The 24,156-nt window shown below is 41.4% G+C and overlaps 1 protein-coding gene across 2 annotated transcripts in view; it reads left to right on the forward strand.

Annotated features, from left to right (window-relative positions):
• The window catches only part of BCL2 (BCL2 apoptosis regulator), a 361,921-nt gene that overhangs the window by 151,129 nt on the left and 186,636 nt on the right, over positions 1-24,156 (forward strand). The window contains exon 2 of one of the 2 annotated variants that reach the window (XM_033935307.1): positions 20,756-21,316. The exons of the other annotated variant lie outside the window; for it this stretch is intronic. Within the exon in view, the coding sequence (XP_033791198.1) occupies positions 20,756-20,884 (129 nt within the window). The 3' untranslated portion in view covers positions 20,885-21,316. Of the gene's footprint in view, positions 1-20,755; positions 21,317-24,156 lie in introns of those variants that run through there. 2 annotated transcript variants of the gene reach the window in all.

Here is a 24,156-nt window from a genome sequence, read left to right on the forward strand (position 1 = left end):
AAAATCCTTCCAATGTGATAAGATAGTTTTGAATGCAATAAGAGTTAGGCATTTGAGTAATCTAGCTTCATATTTATCTAATACACAACTCTTCAGGGCGCTTGACCCATATATAATAATGGCAATAGATAAGTCTTCGTTTAAATGTAATATCTGCCTAATTGTATCCCACACTTCAGTCCAAAATGGCAACAAATGATTACAATAATATATCATATGAGCTAGGGTACCCACTTCAGTAGCACATGACCAACATTTATTCGACAAAGAAGACCCAACTTTAGACAATTTGAGAGGTGTCCAGTATGCTCGGTGATATAGGAAGAGAACAGAATGTAACATATTAGAGGATTTCAAAGCTTTGAAGGAGGATAACCAATTCTCTTCCCAGTTGAACTCGTCTTCCGATACCAGGGTTTCCTGTGCCCATATTCCATATAATGTCAGAGATGGAGTATATTTCTGTTTGTGTAACAATTTGTACCAGGATGACGCTTGTCCAGATTTTGAAGCAATCAGGGTAGCCCATGTAATTACAGAAGGTAGTTCTGAGGACAAACTGTTTTTCCTAAAATGGGTGCTCAAGCAATGTTTCAGTTGCAACCATTCATAATGATGTGTAGAGTCCAAACCATAGGCCTTATTGATATCTGAGAAGTCCAAAAATGCACCATCAATGTACAGTTGATTGATGGCTCAAATGCCCTTTTTGCGCCAGGATTTCCATTCCATATAGCGTCCCTGTATCTGTAAACTAGGATTACGCCACAGAGGTGAATAAGTAGTTTCATTCCATCGAACTGTGGAAATGTTATCAAATTCTTGAATGGCAGTCATTGTAGAGGATAAAATGACGTTGTTGCGAAGCTGCTCGTTCTTATGGGTAAATGGAACATATAATAAACATTCCTCAGGCAGTAACGCCCGTTCCAGTTTTAGCCATGCCGGCGTTTTAGCTTCATCAGGTGGTATCATCCAGTGAGATCCTTGTCTGCACAGAAAGGAAAGGTGGTAGTCATAAAAGCTGGGAAAGTTAACTCCTCCACATTCTTTGGTGCATTTTAACTTCTTCAGAGCAATGCGCGGTGTCTTCGAATTCCACAAGTATTTAACTAGAATAGATTCAAACTTCTTATATGCAGAGAATGGAAAAAGGAAGGGAACCATAGAGAGGATGTAGGTAATTTTGGGTGCTAAGACCATCTTGATTGAGTCTAATCGACCCCACCAAGACAACTTCAAAGGTGACCATCTTGAAGTAGTGGAAATGATGATATCCGTGATGTAGGAAATATTGAAATCTCGAGTTTCTTCTATTGAGGTACCAAAATAAACGCCCAAATATTTCAACTTGGTCGGGGCGTATTTAAGATGAAGTGTTCGAACCTCTTCACCACAGGGAAGTGTATTCAGTGGCATAACTTCTGATTTGGTCGGATTAAGTTTGTATCCCGAAACCATGGAGTAATTATCAATTGTACGTAGGACAGTAGGCAACGACTCCATCAGGGTATATATTTGAACATCATCAGCATATGCTGACAGCTTAATATGTACATCACCCACTTGAAAGCCTCTAATGTGAGTATTAAATCTGATATTAATCAATAGTGGTTCCAAAGCCAAATTGAATAATAGAGGAGACAATGGACAACCTTGCCTGGTTCCTCTAGATGGATGAAACATTTCAGACATTATACCATTGATGCGTAATCTAGTAGTAGGATGAGAGTATAGTACCATCACCATTCTGATAAAGGTGTTACTGAAGCCAAACCAGGAAAGCGCTTTAAACATGAATGGCCATTCGACGCGATCGAACGCCTTCTCAGCGTCCAGAGCCATAGTAACATATGAAGTGGTCGACTCAGAAGCTTGCCTAATGATGTGGGTGAAAAGACGGGAGTTATCACTGGCTAGTCGGCCCTTCATGAAACCATTTTGATCAGTATGTATTAGCTTTGGCAGCACAAGTTGTAGTCTAGTAGCCAACAGTTTCGCATATATCTTGGCGTCGACGTTTATCAAGGACAAAGGTCTATAATGTTGAACAAACAATGGGTCTTTGTCCGGTTTTGGCAAAACAATAATCGTAGCTTCTGTAAAGGAACCTTTTGCCACACCTTGAGTAATAAGGTAGTTAAGATACAATGTTAGGATTGGTAATAAGGCCTCCTTAAAAGCAACATAGAATTCTACTGATAAGCCATCAGGCCCTGGGGTTTTACGTCTGGCCATTGAGTGTAAGGCTTCTTCAAGATGTTCTATTTTCAATGGTGCAGATAGCAGATCGTCATCCTCCTCATTCAATTTGGGTCCATCAATTTTGTCAAGATATGCATCAATCATAGGTATCAGAGGCTGTTCTGTCTGATATAAGTCACTATAGTATTTGTGAAATTGAGCACAAATCTCAGTGTTTGTCGTTAGTATTTCTCCTTGATCCGTTTTGAGAGCCGGAATATTGGTTCTTTCCATTTTCACCTTTAAATATTGTGCCAGTTGGTGACCGGCTTTATTAGAGGTGGCATAATAATGAGAAGATTGAAGCAGAACCTCAGAGGCAGCAGTTTTACTAAGGTTTAGATTATATTCATACCGTAGTTTATTCAATTCCGTGAGAAGAGCAATATTATTTGGATCCTTAGTGTGGGAGGATTCCATAGTCGCAATCTGCACTTCCATTATCTGTAGATTCTGTCTCGTTTCAGCTCTTTTTCTGGCAGCATAAGAGATAATTATTCCTCTGATATATGATTTGAATGCATCCCACGTAATTTGCCAGGACGTATCCTCCACTTTGTTGATGGCGAAGTAGTTGTCAATATGTTCTTTGATACAACCTATAAACACAGGATCTTCTAATAAAGAAGAGTTAAATCTCCAAGCACCAGAAATCTTTGAATGCACTATGTTCCGTAGTGTGAGCGTAATTGAGGAATGATCGGACACAGTTATGGATTGTATCTCTGTAGATTCCACTTTATGTACCATCGAGTAGCTAAGTAAGAAGAAGTCTATCCTAGAGTAAGAAGAGTGTGGAGGGGAGAAGAAAGTATACTGCTCGTCTGTTTGGTGCATCAGCCTCCACGGATCCACTAATTTCAGCTGACATAGCAAGTCTTGTAGACAATACCAAGCCTTGGATCTTTTGTAAGAAGCCTTGGATTTCCTATCAATGTCTGGATTCAGGACAAGGTTGAAGTCCCCACCTAATAACAAGGGATGAGAATCCACTGAATTAATGTCGTCCGCCAAAGCTTCAAAAAAGAGTGGACAGTCCAGATTGGGCGCATATATGTTGTAAAGGTGTAGTAGCGAGTTCGCAACTTGCAGTGTAACACGTAGCCATCGTCCCTCAGTGTCATGAGATGAATTAACGATGGTAACTTCAGGTCTTTTTCTAATCAGAGTGATAACTCCGTTTTTCTTCCCAACTGAAGGAGAAAACAGTGGCTTATAAGCCCATTTAGGAGCAACCTTAAGTGCCTCAGTGGCGCACAGGTGTGTTTCCTGATAGAATATGATATCAGGATTGTAACGCTCTGTGTAACGCAGTATTTTGAGCCTCTTCACAGGATTATGAAACCCTTTTACATTGAGAGAAAAACAGGTTAACGCCATTCAATTAAACATGATGGAAAATGCTTGAAATAATATAAAACATGCTGCGTACAGTGACATAAGAACAAATAACGCATTTGAGATACATAGCCTATCATATGGATAAAAAATGGTTAATGCACAGAAATATATCAGAACATACTGCAATTGCATAGAAAACTGTAATAAAACAGAGAAAAACACCATGGGTTAGAAAGCTGACAAGAAAAAGAAGCCCAGTCAGCAGGGCCCCATCAGTGCAAAACTTGAGAATTAAGGCATCCGATCTTAACAGTCAGGTTGGAAAATGAGTAAACTAAGTTGTACAACAATAAAGGAGGAGCTGCACAGAAAGTATTACAGTGCAGAAAGCAGACTGAGACCAACTAAATATAGTGAGCTATATCAAGTCTTATCGATGGCTGTAGGTTTCACACTCTCGATGAAATCTGCCAGGTCAGAGGGATTTGTATAGTCTTTAGTCGAGTTATTATAGGTAACCCTGAACCGGGCAGGATATAGCATACCAAACTTTGCTCCCATATTCTTAAGTTGGGGTCTGTATGACAGGAGAAGTTTTCTCTTCTTCGCCGTTTCTTTAGCCAGGTCTGGAACAAATAAGATCTTGTTACCTTCGAAAAGGATAGGAGAATGTAGCTTGGCCTGCTGCATGATGGTAATGACTTGATGATGACGAAGTAGTGTGACAAGTACCGGCCTGGGATATTTTTTATGAAATACATTAGCTTGAGGCAGACGAAAGGCACAGTCAAAATCCAATTTAACATTGTCCTGCATTTTGAGAATCTGGGGTAGAAAGGCCGCCAGGAAATCCACCAAGTCACAAGCTTCCCTACCCTCCGGTAGGCCAAGAAGTCGAAAACTGGTCCGCCGTGCGCGGTTGTCCGCGTCTTCGAGAGCACGCTCCAGCGCAGTCACGCGGTTAGATTGTTTTAGCAGTGATTTAATAGAAGTTTCAGCAGCCGCGGTTCGATTTTCCAGTATCGTTGTTTTAATCTGCGCTGCCGCGACCTCCTCCTTTAGCGATGCAAATTCGGCTTTCAGCTCGCTGGTATCCTGCTTCGTTTCCAGAAGCAATTCTTTTATTTTGTGCAGCTCAGCCAAGATGGCCGCCGACGCCGTGTCTTCACCTTTAGGCTGCTCTGATTTCGTCGGCGACGCTGGTTCAGCGCTTTTGCGCTTACTCGGTTTCCCCGAGGCCATTGAGGCAGGTAATCGCTAATCGTGCAATGTAATAATAAAATTATTTTGATGCCTTTTGAGTGTCGATTGGGTCGATGCCGACGGAGCTCGTGCCGCTAGCCGCCTAACTCATCGGGCTCACCAGCGCCCCCCCCTGGGCCCATATGTTCTAATAAAAAGGCTTAATGGGGAAAATTTACAAGTCAAAGGCGTTTTTAAACACAATGCTTTTAGTCTAGATTTAAATTGATCTAATGACGATTCTTCACCTAACTGGGCTGGAATAGAGTTCCACAGCATAGGGGTGGTGACCGAAAATATCGTTGAATGTGTCATGCTAATGTGTCTTAGGGACGGAATAGATAGCAAATGCTAGGTGTTAGAGTGGAGGGATCTTGCTGGAGTATATGGAATTAAAAGTCTATCTATAAATTCTGGGGATTTGGAAACACGTGCTTTGAAAGTTAAGAGCGCTATTTTATATGTGACTTTATGTAAAATAGGGAGCCAGTGGGCCTTAATTAGGAGCGGCGTTACATGATCGAATTTCCTCGCTTTTGAAATAAGTTTTATCACGATATTTTGTATCATTTGCAAGCGTCTAAGTTCTTTTTGTAAGATACCTTTGTATAATGTGTTACAGTAATCTATGAGACTATGAGACTGACCTTTATGAAGGAGAATACTGTTCGGTATGTTAAATGTAGAACAGCAATGATGTCTGTTGCGGGAGTGAAACGGTGGAATTACTTCCCTGGCATCCTGAGGACCTGTTCTGACCAGTTAAAGTTCAGGAAAATGTTAAACACCGAATTATATATTGAGGCCTTTTTCTGAATTTCGTTGTAGAGTTAATTAGGATATCTTGAACTGTGATCATGGTAATTTAATTTAGTGAAGATTGATAATATATTACTTCCTCTAGTTTTTTAGGGTACTTTGAGGGGGTTATGTTAGTATGTGATTGTACTGTAATTGAAAGTGTTATTCATGTATGCTATCTTGAACTATTGTGAACGTTTTACTGTTAACCGCTTAGATGTAGGTGGTCTAGAAATTTTAGAAATAAATAAACAAATCTAGCCTTGAGATCACGAAAGAGTGTACCAGAATATTTAATGAAGAGGGTTTGAGAAGATTTATGAGCAAGTGAATCATAAGCAACCTGTAAAAGCATTTTTGAGCGATCGCATTGATTTGCTGCTGGTATGTTAGTTTACTGTCAAGGATAACGCCCAGAAGTTTTATAGACGATGCCATTCTGAAGGGAGTGGAGTTGAGACAGATGGGGTTTTTTTTAAGGAAATTCCCTTTTTGCAGAGGAATAGGATTGTTGTGGATTTAGCAGTGTTAAGTGTCAACCTGTTCTGACGTAACCAGTTACTTATTTTTCCCCCTTTTTGATTAATTTCATTTAGGTCATTTAGGTCCTCGGGACCTAATGGATGAAGTAGTTGGGTGTCATCAGCGTAAGCATACATCATGAGTGTCAGAAGAGGAGCCAAAAAGATATTAAATAGAAGAGGGGATAGGATAGATCCTTGTTGTATACCGTATTCATGGGAATAGCGGTCAGAGAAGGTTTTGTTGATGGTGACCTTAGAGTAATGGTCTGAGAAGTATGAATGAAACCAGTTGAGTACTTGGCCTGTGATTCCTATCGATTTTAGTCTATCTAATAAAAGGTCGTGATCTATCATGTCAAATGCAGAAGATAGATCCAGAGAAATCAGCTGAACCGATTTATGATGGTCAATGTGATAGAGAATCGTTGTGGTTAAACCAATAAGAGAATGCTCCATGGAATGGTTCTGTCTGAATCCAGTCTGGTTCGAGTGTAGGACATTCAATGCTGGTGTAGTTCCTCTGAGACAGAAACTTTGTGAGAACATGTAAAAGAAAATTATGATTACCAGCTTTTTATGCTTTCCCAAACTGTGCACAAGTAACGAGAGAAAGGAGCAATGAGATGTTTTCTCAAATTATATTTAGTTAAAGGACAAACTTGATATAGGTTCTTACCAAAATAGGGTAAAAGAGTCCAGATAGTGGTCTACACTGCAGACATTATACCAGCCTGATGCACAATCCAGAATTTTAAAAAAAAGCATATTGAATAAAGAAGTATAGGGCCACAGGGAAGGGAGAAATGGGATCCAGAAGAATAAACTAAGTGGAAATGACACACACACCCTTTAGACGTGAAAAATCTACCTCATAAATTAAAACACAGGGTCCGATATTCAGTCTGTGACACTGCAGGCTGAATTTGACCTGGATATTCAATTCCTAAGCTGGGCACAGGCTTTGAATTTCTTGGCCTTTGGCAGCCACTGGATGTTTTCCTGGTGTTGGCCAATATTCAGATTGGTGCCTGGATCATAGTCCGGATATAGTTAGAATCTTCGTGGAGTTCAGACTTTATGTGAGCACTTACCCAGTTAGTGACCTGGTAATTGTTGCTAACCCGACAAGTGCCAGGTCCATCCTGACTCTGCCCATGGACGCTTAGCAATAACCAGGCCATACTGTGTTAGACAGAGCCCATATTCATCAGCACCAGCCAGTTAAGTGCCATTGACTGTGTGCTCTTGGGCCAGCCAACGTGATTTAACAGAGTATATGCCCTTCTACCCATATACAAATCCTTTTGAATCTGTACCCCACAGGTTTTATTGCATGGGCTCTGTAATTAAACTGTGAATTATATGGTGCCAAGAAACAGTGAACCAGCAACAGCTAGTGTGATATGAGGACTCCTTAGAAAAATGTTATCCTCTTAGGAATGCATTTAACATTAACACGCCTTCAGGATATGATGTTTTTGGCCTCATTGTATAAACCAACAAAAAATTTGGTGTTCTAGTATGCTTTCTGAATAATATTGGACTCGTGAGGGAGAAAATGGTTACATATTAATTAAAAGCCTATGAAAATCACTGATCTGAGGATATGGTGGATCGGCGATTCACCTCCTACAACGGTGCCAAAAGAGGGCACGGGGAAGGAGCCATCGAAGCAGCTGGAGGATGTGGCAAAGTCATGCCAACACAAAGGAGCGGCGATGAAGGGGAAACAGCTGCTGACTCTAGCGATAGTGAAATTCATGCGGTCCTAGTGTCCACTCTCTAGGAATCCTTTAGCCTACACAGATGTCTATCTTTGAGCCTCTTTTTATGTGTTTTTTTGTGTGTGTAAACATTGAGGGTCTCTTTGAGAAGCCTACTGTGGTGTAAGTTGGTCCTTTTTTTTTTTTGCTCAAAGAAGAGATGCAGAGGAAGCTGGTGTGTGTGTGATATAGCAAAGGAGGAGCGAGTGAAGGTGGGAATCCCTTGCATATGCCTAGTAAGCCCAAAAGTTTACTATAGCTAGGGGAGAGCACCAGCACACAGGATCAGTCTGAGGACTTCACCAACAAGTGTGTTTGCATCTCTCCTGCTCGTCCCCAAAGAACTACACAGGTATTGGAAAAACAATGCATTAGTCGTGGCTCCGCACCAATATCAATGAGAAGAAAACTCCAGTACTCAGCATTATTTTCACATGAGCACTTTTTCCCACCAACCTAAACTCTTTTTTTTTTTTTTTTTTCTTCCTTACAGTGGTTTCCACTCTCCCCTGAGTTCTGGAAAAGAGGAAAGGTGAAGGTAACATGAAATAAACGTTTGGTTCAAATGGAAAGCACAATGACGAGGAGCTAGAAGTGTTAACCCTGTTGTTTCAGTAGCGGGTCACTTGATGGCTTTGTGCGGTGGGGCACCAACTCAACTCAAATTAATTAAAGCTTGAAATGTACAACTTGTGGAAGGAATGTTATCATTGCCTTTTCAGGCAAGTTGTGATGCGTTTGTAATACTTCGAATGCAAATAAGATTGTAAAAGAATTAGCTCACCTTCTCTTCAACATACTGCAAATCGTCGATGTCTGATCCCTAATTAATATTTGAGATAATATATAGAATTAAAAGGAATAAAGGCAATTCCTTTTCTGTTGGACTAACAGTGCATTGTTTTATTAGCTTTCAAAGGTGACCCCTCCTCCTCCTCAGATTAGAAACAGGCAAATGCTGACAATGAAAGATTAGATTCTTACCTAGATAATTTTCTTTATGATAATACACAGGAGGCTACGTGCTAGGTGATCAATCCCTGCATGCAAACCGCTCGTTGAAGAGTATCAACCACATCCCCACATCTTGGGAAGCTGTGTAGAAAATATTATCATTTATTTAACAAATTTTTATACATAATCATTGCATCATAAATAATTCAAATAGCCTCTTAACATTATTTATTTAACATTATTTATAAATAGTTTTCTAAATAATTAGAGTCCCCTTCCTAATTGTAATGAGTGAGAAATGTCCTATAAAATGTTCGATTCTCACTGTTTCAAACCACAATCTTCTTTATATCTCCTTAAATTCAATTATCTTGTTTACTGTAAAATGATGTCATTGAATGCTGGCTGACTTGTTTCAGTGTTTCAGTTCACTTGTAGTTATCCAGCTCAACACAAGGCTGTGTTTCACCATCTAGGCTTCATCAGGTGCTGAGATCAAAGGAGACTCTAAATACTCTCAAATACCTTAATACATCATACTGAAGTTAAACAGATGCCAAAGGCAGGATGCAGATCACAAAACTTTATCACACTTTTCATTTGGTTCATTGCTCTGGTTCATCCTCTTTTTTATCCTCTTTATTCTTTTTTATATCGTTTATTTTAATTAATAGATGTTATATTACATATGTATTTTTAGGTAATATGTTATTATATGTTCTAGGACTCCTGATGCAGGTGGTTTAGCCAAAACACGTTGCGTGTCGAGTCCATGATCTGCCAGATGTTTTTATGATAGGATCGATTGTTTTATGCATGTTTTGCACTATTGGTTGCCATGAAAGTGGGTTTTTGAAGACCAGGCTTGATCTGCTCTCTGCCATTGGATTCTAAAGATTTGTTAAATAAATGAAAATATGTTAAATAAATGAAAATGTTAAATAAATGAAAATATTTTTTACACAGCTTTTTTGAGTAAGATATAGTAATATAGAGAGAGCTGATTTGAATTGATTTTCCCAAAACTTTGTTGCATTGGCACCTCTTGGGAAGAGCGCATCAGGGGCTGCATGGTGTGGCGATGCCATTGTACCTCCCTATGCACACATGCCCCTGCTCCAATCAAACCCCCGCTATCCTCTTTAAATGCAACCCTGCCACATATTACCCTACACATCCTAGCTCACAGTTTTCATATATACATAGCCCTGTACCACTCAGATAACCCCTAAAGACAGTCCCTTAACTAGAGAATGACACTGTGACTGTTACCCGCCGAAATGGGGAGGGAAAAAAACTGGTTGCCTTGAGTATGGGGACCAAGCCATTCACTACACTTATAAACTAAGGAATGAAGGGCGATTTATACCTTATATTTAACTCAGACACAACCCCACATAGAACAAACGAACATGCTCAGCAACGCTAAAAGGCTTAAACACAGCCAATCACAGCAAGGGAATAACAAAACAAAAACAAAAAAACAAAAGAAGTGGACCAAGCCATTCACCCCTTGGAGTGGTGAACGGCCTTGTCCCTGCAGTTAAGTATTTGCGCACGTTGCCTTGCTTATCACCCCACGCGGTCCAGCAGCCCCCCTATCTCCTTCCTTCCAATCGCCACAGTCCGGGCATCTCCCTCCTTCCCTTCCCCTCACCTTCGCTGGCGATTTTCTGTCTCCGAACAGCACGAGCCTTTAAACAAGTTGCGCACGCCTGCCTGAAACTTCTCCTCTGACGCATCTGGAAACAGGAAGTTTAAGTGCAGCCGTGCGCAACTTGAGAAAAGACTCGGGCCGCTTGGAGACAGAAAAATGAAAATCGCCAGCGGAAATGGGGATAAATTTTTTTCCCTGTGTCATTCTCTACCCTTATCAATCATATTGCTGCCTATAAATGGTCATCCAAACCCCTAATAAACACCCTACAATACCAATATTCATGCAGTCTCCAATCCACTTATATACATCTCTTCACACATACACCCTCAAACATCCCTCCACCCCCAAACATATTTTCTCACCCATTACACACACAATCATGCCGCTGTTCCTCCAAAGATATCTTATCACAAATGCCTCCACACCCTAACCTATCCATTCTACAAATCTATATATTTGAATGTATTCACAAAACCATACATCTTCATGCATTCCCTACTTACATTGTTTTGCAGATTGAAAATATTTTGCTATTGTATATATTTATACTCTCACAAACTCCTCTTTGAGGGAATCAACAATTGCAGCTTTGAATTTGCTCATAGCACAGGAAATGAATTTCTAAGAGAAACTGAGTTCTGCTCCAAGATATTTCTTAGAATTCAATTAATATATATATTTTTAAAGCAATCAAGATACAGTGTGATGACTGGATGAGGCAGGAAGCCCTCTCTTTAAATACATATGCTCATCTCGGTCGCTCTGTGGTTTATCGTTTACTTAGAATTGTTGGGGGGGGAGGGGAGGAGATTTCGAAGAAACTTCACTCTTGTGCATCTGAAAACCAGGTTTTCTAATGCCAGTTGATCAGCTGAAGGAGTTGCATTTTAAATAACTGGTCTGGCGGTAACCTTAAGACGCCTCCCACTATATACCACAAGCAACTAAAACAGAAACAATTGTCAACCGAAACAAGATGGAGCACCTGTTACTACTGTATATGAGCAGTTTCCAAACACCTGCTACACTGTGATGGGCAGGCAGCCCCAGTCCTTCAGGGTCAGGATTTTGAGTTAGCAGAGTCGCTCTCTGATCAATTCTAAACAAATTTTTCACCACCCTGTTAACTGTTAAATAGTATGAAAGTCAGACTGGTTGGCTGAATTTGAAAGCCACCTGAAGTGTACCCGGGAGGATGAGAAACTGAAGAGGGGCCTTCGAATCTGTTTGGTCACAGGGTAGACACAACGTATGTTCAGCATTAGAACAGTGTGGAATAAAATATGTGTCCAAATGCTGCTACACTTGTTCTTTATTACAAATTGAGATCCCAATCCCCTCCTTCCTCAAAATAAATCTGGCGTGGTGGTTCTCATGGCGGTTGTGTTTTGCTGCAACAAATGCTTTCTGTAAGAATAATTTAAAAAAAAAAAAAGGCAAAACAAAATTGCCCCAATCCATTTATTATAGAGAAGGGTCTACTGTATCTGGCATGTAGTGTAAAACAATGTCTGGTTTCCCGTGTGTGAGCCTCTTCTTTGGCTGCGTGTTTTCTGTGATTAAATAAGGTTTAAGAGCGTAGGAGGTAGGAGGTACTTGGTAATGCAATATTTGTAATGTAATTTCTAATGTAGGAGACTTGACATTTTTATGCTTTCCAGCATGTTGGAATGTTGGCAACAGTTATGTGAAAGGGAGCAATGTCTATAAAGTAGCTCCGTGGGCAAAATAGCTCTCTCAGTTTGGCATGTAGAAGGAAAATGTGAATATTTCAGAGGGGTATTTTCAGAGAGCCAAACCTGCATAATTACCCATGTGCTTTTTAAGGGGAACAGAGTGCTGCTTGTTGACCAGTGAACCTTTTTTACATCACATCATACAACACTCCAAAAAACTGACAGGAAATATCTTCAAAAGCATCTCCCCATATCCCAAAGTCACCCACACCCACCACCCCTAAGCCCCTTCTATTACCCGCAGACCCCTTCTATAAACAGACCAAGAGGATTGTGAAAAATTGCAAAAGGACTTTACAAGAGTGGGAGCCTGGACATAAAAATGGCAGATGGCATCTAATGCAAGTACAAAGTATGTATGTGGGAAAGAGGAACCCAAACTACTGCTCCCCAGCCACTGCAGGGAGAGGAGGTAGAGAGACAGATTGTCGTACCTCATCTCCCCACTGACCATGTGGCCAGAGTGAGGCCCTGCCCACTGCCTCCCAGGCCTCCTCCATCGACCAAAACCGAAGACCAAGAGACAGTGAATATAAAACACAACTGTAGATAAAATCTGGCTTCTCCTAGACCTTAATCTTACCAAGGTAACTATGCTACTCTCAACAACTACTGAAAACCTCCAATAGATAAAAAAACATTTTAAACTTAACAAATAAGATATTCACAACATTGCAAGGAGACAACCAAAGACTCAACACCAAACCCAACAGTGAAACATTCTCAGAATACTTTGCTAACAAAGTAGACAAAATATGGTCTCATCTCAATTCCACCGCACCACCATAAGAACATAAGCAATGCCTCCGCTGAGTCAGACCTGAGGTTCATCGTGCCCAGCAGTGCGCTCACGCGGCGGCCCAACAGGTCCAGGACCTGTGCAGTAATCCTCTATCTATACCCCTCTATCCCCCTTTCCTGCAGGAACTTGTCCAATCCTTTCTTGAACCCCAGTACCGTACTCTGCCCTATTACGCTCTCTGGAAGCGCATTCCAGGTGTCCACCACACGTTGGGTAAAGAAGAACTTCCTAGCATTCGTTTTGAATCTGTCCCCTTTCAACTTTTCTGAATGCCCTCTTGTTCTTTTATTATTCGAAAGTTTGAAGAATCTGTCCCTCTCTACTCTCTCTATGCCCTTCATGATCTTATAAATCTCTATCATATCCCCTCTAAGTCTCCTCTTCTCCAGGGAAAAGAGACCCAGTTTCTCCAATCTCTCAGCATATGAAAGGTTTTCCATCCCCTTTATCAAACGCGTCGCTCTCCTCTGAACCCTCTCGAGTAACACCATGTCCTTCTTAAGGTACGGCAACCAATATTAGACGCAGTACTCCAGATGCGGACGCACCATCGCCCGATACAATGGCAGGATAACTTCTTTCATTCTGGTTGTAATACCCTTCTTGATTATGCCTAGCATTCTGCTTGCCTTCTTAGCGGCCACTGCGCACTGTGCCGTTGGCTTCATTGTCATGTCCACCATTACCCCCAAATCCCTTTCTTGGGTACTCTTATTTAATAACATCCTTCCCATCGTATAGTTGTACCTCGGGTTTCTGTTTCCCACATGTAATACTTTACATTTCTCAACGTTGAACTTCATCTGCCATCTCGTTGCCCATTCCCCTAGTTTGTTCAAGTCACTTTGCAATTCTTCGCAGTCCTCTTTAGTCTGAGCTCCACTAAATAGTTTGGTGTCGTCTGCAAATTTTATTATTTCGCACTTCGTCCCTGTTTCTAGATCATTTATGAATATATTAAATAGCAGAGGCCCGAGCACCGAGCCCTGGGGGACCCCACTCGTGACCCTCCTCCAGTCCGAGTAGTGGCCCTTCACCCCTACCCTCTGTTTCCTATCCGCCAACCAGTTTCTGATCCATCTATGTACGTCTCCTTCCACCCCATGGTTCTTCAGTTTCCGGAGTAGGCGTTCATGGGGCGCCTTGTCGTTCCCTCACAACCCAAACAGGATTCTCAACCCTACCTACAACTGTGTACCTAACTCATTTTAAAACAGTCTCCCACAATAACTTCACCAAGATACTAGACAATATTCGCCCTTCCAGCTCCATCCAAATCCTCTGCCTGCCACACCTCCTAGTGGCTGCAAAGGACGCCTTTGTAAACACCATCCTTCCCCTCATCAATACTTCTCTGTAATCAGGCTCAGTGCCCACAAACTGGAAATCGACAATCAGACTAATCCTAAAAAATACCCCACACTCAACCCTAACGTGCCCAGCAATTTTAGACCTGTCTCCAACCTGCTGTTCATCTCCAAGATCCTGGAAAACATAGAACTCAACCAAGTCCATGCCTTCATCGACAAACAAGGAGCCCTCGCCACCTACCAATTGGTGTTTAGGAAATGCCACAATACTGAAACCATCCTCCTCGATATCATTGACGACTGCTGGAAACTCATGGATAAGGGTAATGATATTCTTCTGGTGCTATTGGATCTCAGCGCATCATTCAACACTATTGACCATCATCTCCTCTTTACTCAGCTCTCCGAAATCGATATCCAAGACACAGCACTACATTGGTTTACCTCCTTCCTGAATAATAGATCCCAAAGCGTACTACTCAATGATGCTCTGTCAAAACCAAAACCAATCAAATACAATGTCCCTCAAGGAACTCTACTATCCCCCTATTATTCAATCTCTACATTAGACCTCTCCTAGATATAGCCCACAAGCACCAAATCCAAATTCATCCTTCATGGATGACATTCAACTTTATCTACCTCTGAGTGAAATCCGAGACTCCCAGATCATGAAACTCATTAACTGCCTCTTGGAAATCAAAAACTGGATGCCCATCAACAAATTACAAATAAATGCCTCCAAGACAGAACTTCTTTGGATCCGCAAGGAACACTGCACCCATCCCTCTCTGCATTGGCAATCAACTACCTTAACACCAAAGGACCAAGCATGCAGCTTAGGGGTACTCCTAAACTCCAACCTATCGCTTTCTAACCATTTCTCTCAAGTGGTCTCCTCCTTATTCTACTACCTATAACAACTCCAAAAAATAAGGACCTACTTCTCTGAATTTGACTTCTCCCAACTTCTCTGACTTCTCCCAACTATTCCTTTGTCCTTTCCCACATGGACTACTTCAATGCACTATTCATCAGACTCACAGTGAAGAATATACTGCACCTCCAGCATGTACAAAATGTAGCCATTAAACTTCTAAAGAACCTCCATGCCCACAACCCTGTCTCCATGGCTCTATCAGCAGCACACTGGCTACCCTTAGCCATATGCTGTATCTTTAAGGCCTTGATGCTAGTGTACAACTCCCTACACAACATGGCGCCAGTCTGCATGTCATGCAAGATTCCTCCATAAGTGTTGAACAGACCATTCCGCTTTCAGAGTGAAACACGCCTCCAAACACCTTCTGGTTGTGCCCTTCAACTGCAAAGTGTCAGACAAGGATCCTACTCTCATTTTATACCAAGCTACTGGAATCAATTGCCCTCACAGATCCCTTGAAGGGCTCCCAAACTTTAGGAAAGCTATAAAAACTCACCTCTTCACCTAATTCCCTCGCCAATTGCCGTATGATCAGAAAGAAATGTGTAAGAAAACTAGAACCTCTGTATATACTAAATTAGGATAAACAAATTGTAGTGTAAATATGGCAAATTGTAACCCGATTGACTATATACTATATATGCAAATCTGTAGCTCGTTCTGAGCTCGTTGGGGAGAATGGGATAGAAAATGAATCAAATAAATAAATATAGCTACATGATGCAAGGTTCCACGTTAGGAGTTACCGCTCAGGAAAGGATGTACGTGTTATTAATGATACGTTGAAACCCTCAGCTCCCTTGTGCAGCGGGGGCTAAGCAAGCAAATAAAATGTTAGGAACTATTAGGAAAGGAATAGAAAACAAAAATGAGAATGTTATTATGTCTTTCTATCGCTCCATGATGTCACAACTCCTTGAATACTTGTGCAATTCTGGTTTCTGCATCTCAGAAACGATAGCAGATTTAGAAAAGGTACAGGGAAGGGTGATGAACATAATAAAGGAGATGTGATGACTTCCCTATAAAGAAAGGCTCAAATGGCTAGGGCTCTTCAGCTTGGAGAAGAGATGGCTGAGGGGAGATATGATAGAGGTCTATAAAATAAGGAGTAAAGTGGAGTGGGTAGTCACAAATCGCTTGTTTACTCTTTCTAAAAATACTAGGACTACAATGAAGCTACTACTAAGTAGTAAATTTAAAACAAGCTGGAGAAAATGTTTCTTCACTCAGGCCCTGATTCTCCAAAAGTGCGTCCCGATTTTAGGCAGCTGTAGGCGTCCTACAGCTGTCTAATCAGCCAATCGGGATGCACGTTTTTTTAAAAAAATGCTCCCCAGGCAGGCCGCCTATATTGAAGGCGAGGCCCGCAAGACACCTAGGCCCTGATTTTGTATAGGACACCCGGGAGAGGCGTCCTATTCAGAATCGGCCTACACTAAACCCCGATTCTGTAACTGGCGTCCATGTTACAGACGCTGGTTAGAGAATCGGGTTAGATTAGACACGGCCCGCTACACTTATCGCGGCAAGGGATCTCTCTGTCGCTATAAGTATAGCGGGCCGCGGCCCCCTGACCGATCGCTGGCAGGAGGGTGCCCAAACCCTCCTGCCAGAAGATGCCCCCCCCCCGACACTACCGGCCGCCCCCCCCCCCCCGACACTACCGACCGCCCCCCCCCCCCCCCGACAATATCGATCGCTGGCAGGAGGGTGCCCAATCCCTCCTCCTGAAGACGCACCCCCCCCACGGCGTTAACAACCCCCAAACCTCCACTCCACCAAACCTGTTCTTACGGCCAGATGGGTGTTGCACGTCCAGCCGGCAGGCACGCCTCGTCGAAATGAGGCGGGCCCGCCCCTTCCCGGCCCATCCCGCCGAAGCCTAAGGCCTGATTGGCCCAGGCTCTAGAAGCCTGGACCAATCAGGCCTTAGGCATAGCGGGTCCGCCCATCCCCACTAAGTCTAAGGTCTGATAGGCGAGCTTAGGCATCTTGCGGATCTCCCTAGGCTCCCGGAGGTGCCTTCAGGCCTGCCTGGGGAGCATTTTTTTTTTTAAAAAACGTGCATCCCGATTGGCTGATTAGACAGCTGTTGGACGCCTAAAGCTGCCTAAAATCGGGATGGCACTTTGGAGAATCAGGGCCTCAGTGTGCAATTAAACTCTGGAATTCATTGCCAGAGAATGTGGTGAAAGCAGTGAGCAGGGTTTGAAAAGGGTTTTGGATCATTTCCTAAATCAAAAGGCCATAAGCCATTCTTACGAAGGACTTGGGGAAATCCACTGCTTATTTCTAAGATAAGCAGCATCAAATCTGTTTACTCTTTTGTGATCTTGCCAGATACTTGTGACCTGGATTGGTCACTGTTAGAAACAGGATACTGGGGTTGACTAGATCAGTGTTCTTCAACCACCGGTCCATAGACCAGTAACAGTCCACAGAAATTTCCTGCCAGTCCACAGGGCTAGCACATGCATCAGACCCAAAACAGTTTTCTTCAACCGCCGGTCCACGGTGCGATCGATGTGGCGTTATCTTTGAGCCAGCTCCCTCTTCCTAACTGATTCAGTGCACAAAGCCACGGGCAGTGGCTCCCACGGGCATCCTGCGCCTGAACTGGAAGCCTTCTCTCTGACGTTGCAACATCAGAGGGAAGGCTTCCAGATGAGGCACGGGACGTGCAAGGTGCAATTAGTACTATTATGGGGGCGGGGTCTGGGGTGGAGATTGGGTAGAGATGGGCGGGGTCTGGCCCACGATTTAGCCCCGTGTTCTTTAACCGCCGGTCCACAGAATAATTCTTTTATTTCTGCCGGTCCATAGGTGTAAAAAGGTTGAAAAACACTGGACTAGATTGTCTCCTTCACGGCTCTTTACAGTACTGCGTATGTCTGGTAGTACTCTAGAAATCATAATAATAAAAGTAGTAGTATTAGGGATGGACCTTCAGTCTGTTCCAGTATGCCAACACTTATGTTCTTATGACCTTAACCTCCAAACTTGCATCCCTTCATACCACATCCATGGAACTCCACACGTACACCTTCCCCACACTTTAATTATTCTCAAAATCCTCCACTTAACAGCTGTGCATATACAAAAACACTCCTTAAAGCATTCCTACAGTCAAACCTCTGCTTGTTTTCCTTACTTGCCATTCAGCATTCTGTAGGTTGGAAAAGAACTATGTAAGAGAGTTCCATGTCTGTCTGTAGACATAATTGTCCTAACAAAAATAAATGAAAAAAAGAGGTGGAAGATAACTAAATTTTGCTTGCTGGAAGAAAATATGAAATCTATGAACTTGAAACCTAGAACATTGGATCAGTATTCACAAGCCTCCAACATATTCCAATGGCTCTACAGAAAACAACTAGAGGCTGCAGAATTAGGATTATCATATGGCTCCAGGAAAAGGAGGGTGGATTGAGACATCTGGGTTATACTTGTAGTGAAAGCAATGGAAGTAAAACCCAGATGTCTTAATCCATCCTTCTTTTCCTGGAGCCATATGGTAACCCTATGCAGAATGTTAGGGCTTCGTTTTGAAATTTTCCTCTGCATCCTTCTAGCAGTGAAGTCCAGAGCTGCACAAGCAGAAAAGGACAAATAACTGATCTAGCTGGTGAAGATTAGCATGAAAAGGCACCTTCAAAACCACTCCTCTACATGCTTCCAAACCCACACTCATGCCCATCCTACCCTTCCCCACACCATGTACAAATACCCTCACATATACTCACTACCCACGTATGTGGGCGTATGTGAACATTCTCACATATACCCACATGCTCCCCCATGCACCTACCCAAATCCCTCCCCATATACTACCACATCTCCATCCACATACGTACACCCCTCTCAAACATTGACTAGTGCCATATCCATCTAATCCACATGCACAAATTCTCAAGCATCTTCTGCAAAAGCATCGTAAACAATGCGCTGAAACCTTCTGCCCAATGTGCGGTGATGGGCGAAAAAAACAACAAGATGCTAAGAATTATTAGAAAAGGGACAGTAAATAAGACTAACTCCCTCTTCTACAAAGCCGCGCAGCAACAGCCCCGAAGCCCTTTTAAATCTCTACGGGCTTCGGGGCCGTTACCACGCGGCTTTGTAGAAGAGGGGGTAAGAATGTTATAATGTCTCTGTATTACTTCATAGTGTGACCTCACCTTGAGTATTGCATTCAGTTTTGGTCGCCTTATCAAAAAAAAAATATATATATAGTAGAATTAGAAAAGGTTCAAAGAAAAGTAGCCAAGATGATAAATGAAATGTAACTCCTCTCGTATGAGGAAAGACTAATGAGGTTAGGGCTCCTCAGCTTGGAAAAAAGACAGCTGAGGGGAGATCTACAAAATCCTGAGTGATGTAGAATGGGTACAAGTGAATCGTTTTTTTGTTTTTTTTTTACCATCAGTAATTACAAAGACTAGGGGACATACAATGAAGTTACAGGGAAATATATTTAAAACCAATAGGAGAAAATATTGTTTCACTCAGAGAATAGTTAAGCTCTGGAATGCGTTACCAGAGAATGTGGTAATAGCAGTTAACATAGATGTGTTTAAAAAAGGTTTGGACAAGTTCCTGGAGGAAAAGTCCATAGTCTGTTATTGAGACAGACATGGGGGAAGCCATTGCTTGTGACCTGGATTAGCCACTCTGGAAATGTAAACAGGATACTGGATTAGATGGACCGTTGGTTTGACCCAGTATGTCTTTTCTTATGTGCATCCCCTTCCACACACATCACACAACCTTGTTTTGCAGTCAATTTTATAGTGCTAAAATTGTGTTTGTTAAAAACAAAGAAAAAATGTTTAGAGACAACAGAGGCCTTGATAATGATAAATGGTTTGATATAATTTGATATAGATGATTTTCTTCTTTCCAATGCAATTTACTGGCAGCGTTCAAATGTTTCTTTTGAAGGAAGGCTCTGAAAATCAACTTGGAAAATTAAATGAAAAAAGTAGGGAAAACATGCAGAAGCATGATTTTGGAAATGGTTTCCAAATTAAGTAATGCCTTAGGGTAACAATAATAAATTCTAGGAAAGATGGAAAGGAATTGTGACTACTTTCCACATTCGGCAGAAGCTGGGGTTAGGCAAAGTTCAGTATAACTCACATTGTACAACCCTTCACACACTGTACATATTGCCCTATCCATACAAATCCGCATGCCATATGTTTTATTCTGAAACATCCATGTCTCATCTTTTGCAGCAGATTTTTCTTTTCTTTGTAACCACTGGAAAAACCATATGAAGCACAGCATTACTCAAAATGTAATGGAAAAGCTCTAACACCATTCTACAAATCTTCTGGAAAGCATTCTTGAAGTTATGCCTCTGCATACTTTCCCTGCTTGTTTTTATCAGGCTGTAAATGAACTGAAAATATAATTATTCTTCAAATTAGCTATGCATCTGTGCTGGGAAGAGCAGAGGCAGAGAGAAGACCTCCAGAGCAGCCCCTCTTCACCTGAACTGTCTTGTCCTGACCCCGGCCAAACAGAAAAAGCAAGGGAGGCATCTTCCCAACCAGTGATCAAGTTTTTATTGAAATCAAGTAATCCCAACAAGGATCCTAGTTTCGACATAGAAGACGCCTTCCTCAGGGGACACTATTGGAAATATATAACACATAAAAAAGAATATTGAAAATTGAACAGAAAAACATATATATGTCAAAGACACAAATATATAAAATAATGTTTCTATATGGTTACTGTGGATGGGAAGACTAGATGGGCCATTTGGCCTTTATCTGCCGTCATGTTTCTATGTTTCTTTACATAAGCATTAAATTAATTGAACAAAACAATGAACTCATGATGTGATGAATAATTAAAAATACATTAAAACAATTATTTTTTTTCCCCAAATTGTTTTAATGTATTTTTTTCTTATGTTTGTTAATTTTTCCTATCATTCCATTTATATTACATCTTGGATCTTATAGTGGACTTGAGTCGTTTAAGCAATACTTACTTTTCTATATATTTGGAAAAAAAATTTTTTCTTTGTTTTAAATCGCTTTCTGTACAAGTTTAATCTTGAATTGTAAATTTGGAAACTTATAAATAAATAAAAAATACATTAAAACAGCATGTAACAGCATAAAATGAATCAGACAAAACCCATATATATATATATCTGTTTAAACCAGGGGTGTCCAACCTGCGGCTCCATGAAGTATTTTGTGTGGCCCCGGTCGAGGGCGATGTAGTGTTTTCCTCTGCTGTCCCCGGGTGTTTACTATCTTGTTGGCTCCCTCCTCTGTCTTGCTGCAGCGTTTGTGTGGCCCCAGAAACATTTTTTTTGGCTAATGCGGCCCAGGGAAGCCAAAAGGTTGGACACCCCTGGTAAACTATGCAAAAAACTACTGATATAAAAACAGGAATGAAATGAAAGCACTTGATCAAAACTGAAAGATAAGTTGAATGGAGATTCTACGCTAGAGATAGCAGTTGCGCAATACTCAACTGGAAAAAAGATGTGTTACAGGAGAGGAAACAAAGAACAGACACTGTGATGTCTATACAAGTTTATCACTGGGTAATGTACTTGGAATAGGACCAAAGTTGTTGTTAACTCAACTTTGTACACACCAGACCTATTTAGCCATGCAACAGTATTGTGAAATTGTGGTAAACACTAGTGTATTGATACCCAAGGTAAAGATGGAAAAGGGCTCTGGTGAGAAATGTGAAAATATGTTGTCAAGACTGCAAAAGCCACACAAACCAGAAAAAAATAGAACATTTTTGTACCTTTGCTGGTGGACACTAAGTCCAAAACACTTTGAAAACAGAAAAGAATACCGTCAAAAAACTCATAAGAGCTCACTGTAAAAATTGAAAGCTAAAACACTAAGGCAGGGGTGTCCAATGTCGGTCCTCGAGGGCCGCAGTCCAGTCGGATTTTCAGGATTTCCCCAATGAATATACATGAGGTCTATTTGCATGCACTGCTTTCATTGTATGCTAATAGATCTCATGCATATTCATTGGGGAAATCCTGAAAACCCGACTGGATTGCGGCCCTCGAGGACCGACATTGGACACTCCTGCACTAAGGGCTCCTTTTATCAAGCAGCGCTAGCGGGGTTTAACACGCGTGACGTTTCATCACGCGTTTAACCCCCGCGCTGGGCTAAAACCTACTTCCTGCTCACGGGAGGCGGTAGCGGCTAGCGCAGCCGGCGGTTTAGCGTGGCTTGATAAAAGGAGCCCTAAAAGTCTACCTTATTAAAATAAAGAAAGGGGAAAAAATAACCAAGAATAAAAAAACAGGAAGCCCTTACCTTGTCCAGACGAACAGCAGTGCTCAGAGGAGTGCGAAGTAAAAGTGAAACCGGCTTGAAAAACACTGGTCACTTGACAAGTGCTGGATGGCAAGCGATAGGAGGATAAAAAATAATAATAATAATGAGATAAAAGTGGATATTGCAATTTAAAGAATTATACATAAGGGCAATTGAACGCTAGCGAAAAAAGGAAAAACTTAAAGAGAAGGGAGATATTTGTGACTTGGTTAAAGTCACATGACAGCTAAAAACCACTGCAAATGCACTGCAAAACCACTGCAAATGCAAAAGGAAGACCACTGTGAGCAGAACTGAGGTCACAGGGAAAACTGTTAGTGTGAGAAAACATCGACTAAAAAAAGGAATGGAATACTAAAATAGTCCGAAAGAGTTATATGAAAAGGTCATAACTGATCCATGTACATGAAAACATGTAAATAAAACCAACTAAATAAAAAGAGTGCAGGGGTTTAAAAATACGATAAAAGTAATACAGATGATAGGACAGGGCTGGATATGTGTCATTGTGGTCTCTTGTCAAAATAAAGTTGAAAACTATGAATGACTAAAAATCTCTTAAAAGAAAAAAGGCAGACTAGGGGCAACCAACCAATAAACCAGAAAAATAACTGACTTTCAATGGGAGAATGTCTGGATGTTTCAAAATTGAAAAAAAGTGTGCATGGCTGAATAAGGCTTGGATGCACTGGTTGCCTATAGCTCCTAAAATATACTTCAAAGCATTCTGCATTCTGCACCAGATAGGCCATTCCACTTCAGTGGACGCAATATATTTTCTCTGAACTCCAATTTTCATCTGCTAGAATCTTCAGCACCTCCAAGATGATCCTCCCCTCACCAAAAGGAGTCAACTACAAATACATATTCAACTCATTGTTCACCTACATCGCAGTAAACAACTGGAATAGCCTCCCCAAGGACACAAGATCAGAAACTAACTACCTGGTTTTTAAAAGAAAATTGAAAACATTTCTTTACAAAAATCACCGTTCAACAGAATGATCCTTTTAGACTTCCCAGAGTTATCCAAGCTCTGACGTCTATAATTTTGCCTATAACGGCTTTCCTGCAAACTCCCCATGTTTTGCACGCACTCTTCTTTGATTGTAAATTGCCATAGTGGCTGCTTCTGTAGGCTACTCAAGTTCTAGGGGCTCTTGTTTAATTCTAATCGCCTTGAACCTTATAGGCATAGAGCAATCCACAAATCTCAGATTAGATTAAAGTAAAGAAACAAGAGGAAAATTGCATAGCACCTTTACCTTTTTAAAATATTGAATGTTAGATGTTACTCGTGCATAGCAGATCCACTATTGATCATGAGCTATTTTCAAAACAGCTGAGGGAATATAGCACAGCTAACAAAAAAGCCCCTTCATATGCAGGAGGAAGGGTCATTAGAATTGATTTTAAAAACATCTCCAGCATAAAATAATTGATTTTTGCCAAATAAAAATATTCAAGTCAAGAAGATGGTGATGTGGTTCTCC

The sequence above is a fragment of the Geotrypetes seraphini genome, chromosome 2 (assembly GCF_902459505.1).
Source record: "Geotrypetes seraphini chromosome 2, aGeoSer1.1, whole genome shotgun sequence".
NCBI classification, from domain to species: domain Eukaryota; kingdom Metazoa; phylum Chordata; class Amphibia; order Gymnophiona; family Dermophiidae; genus Geotrypetes; species Geotrypetes seraphini.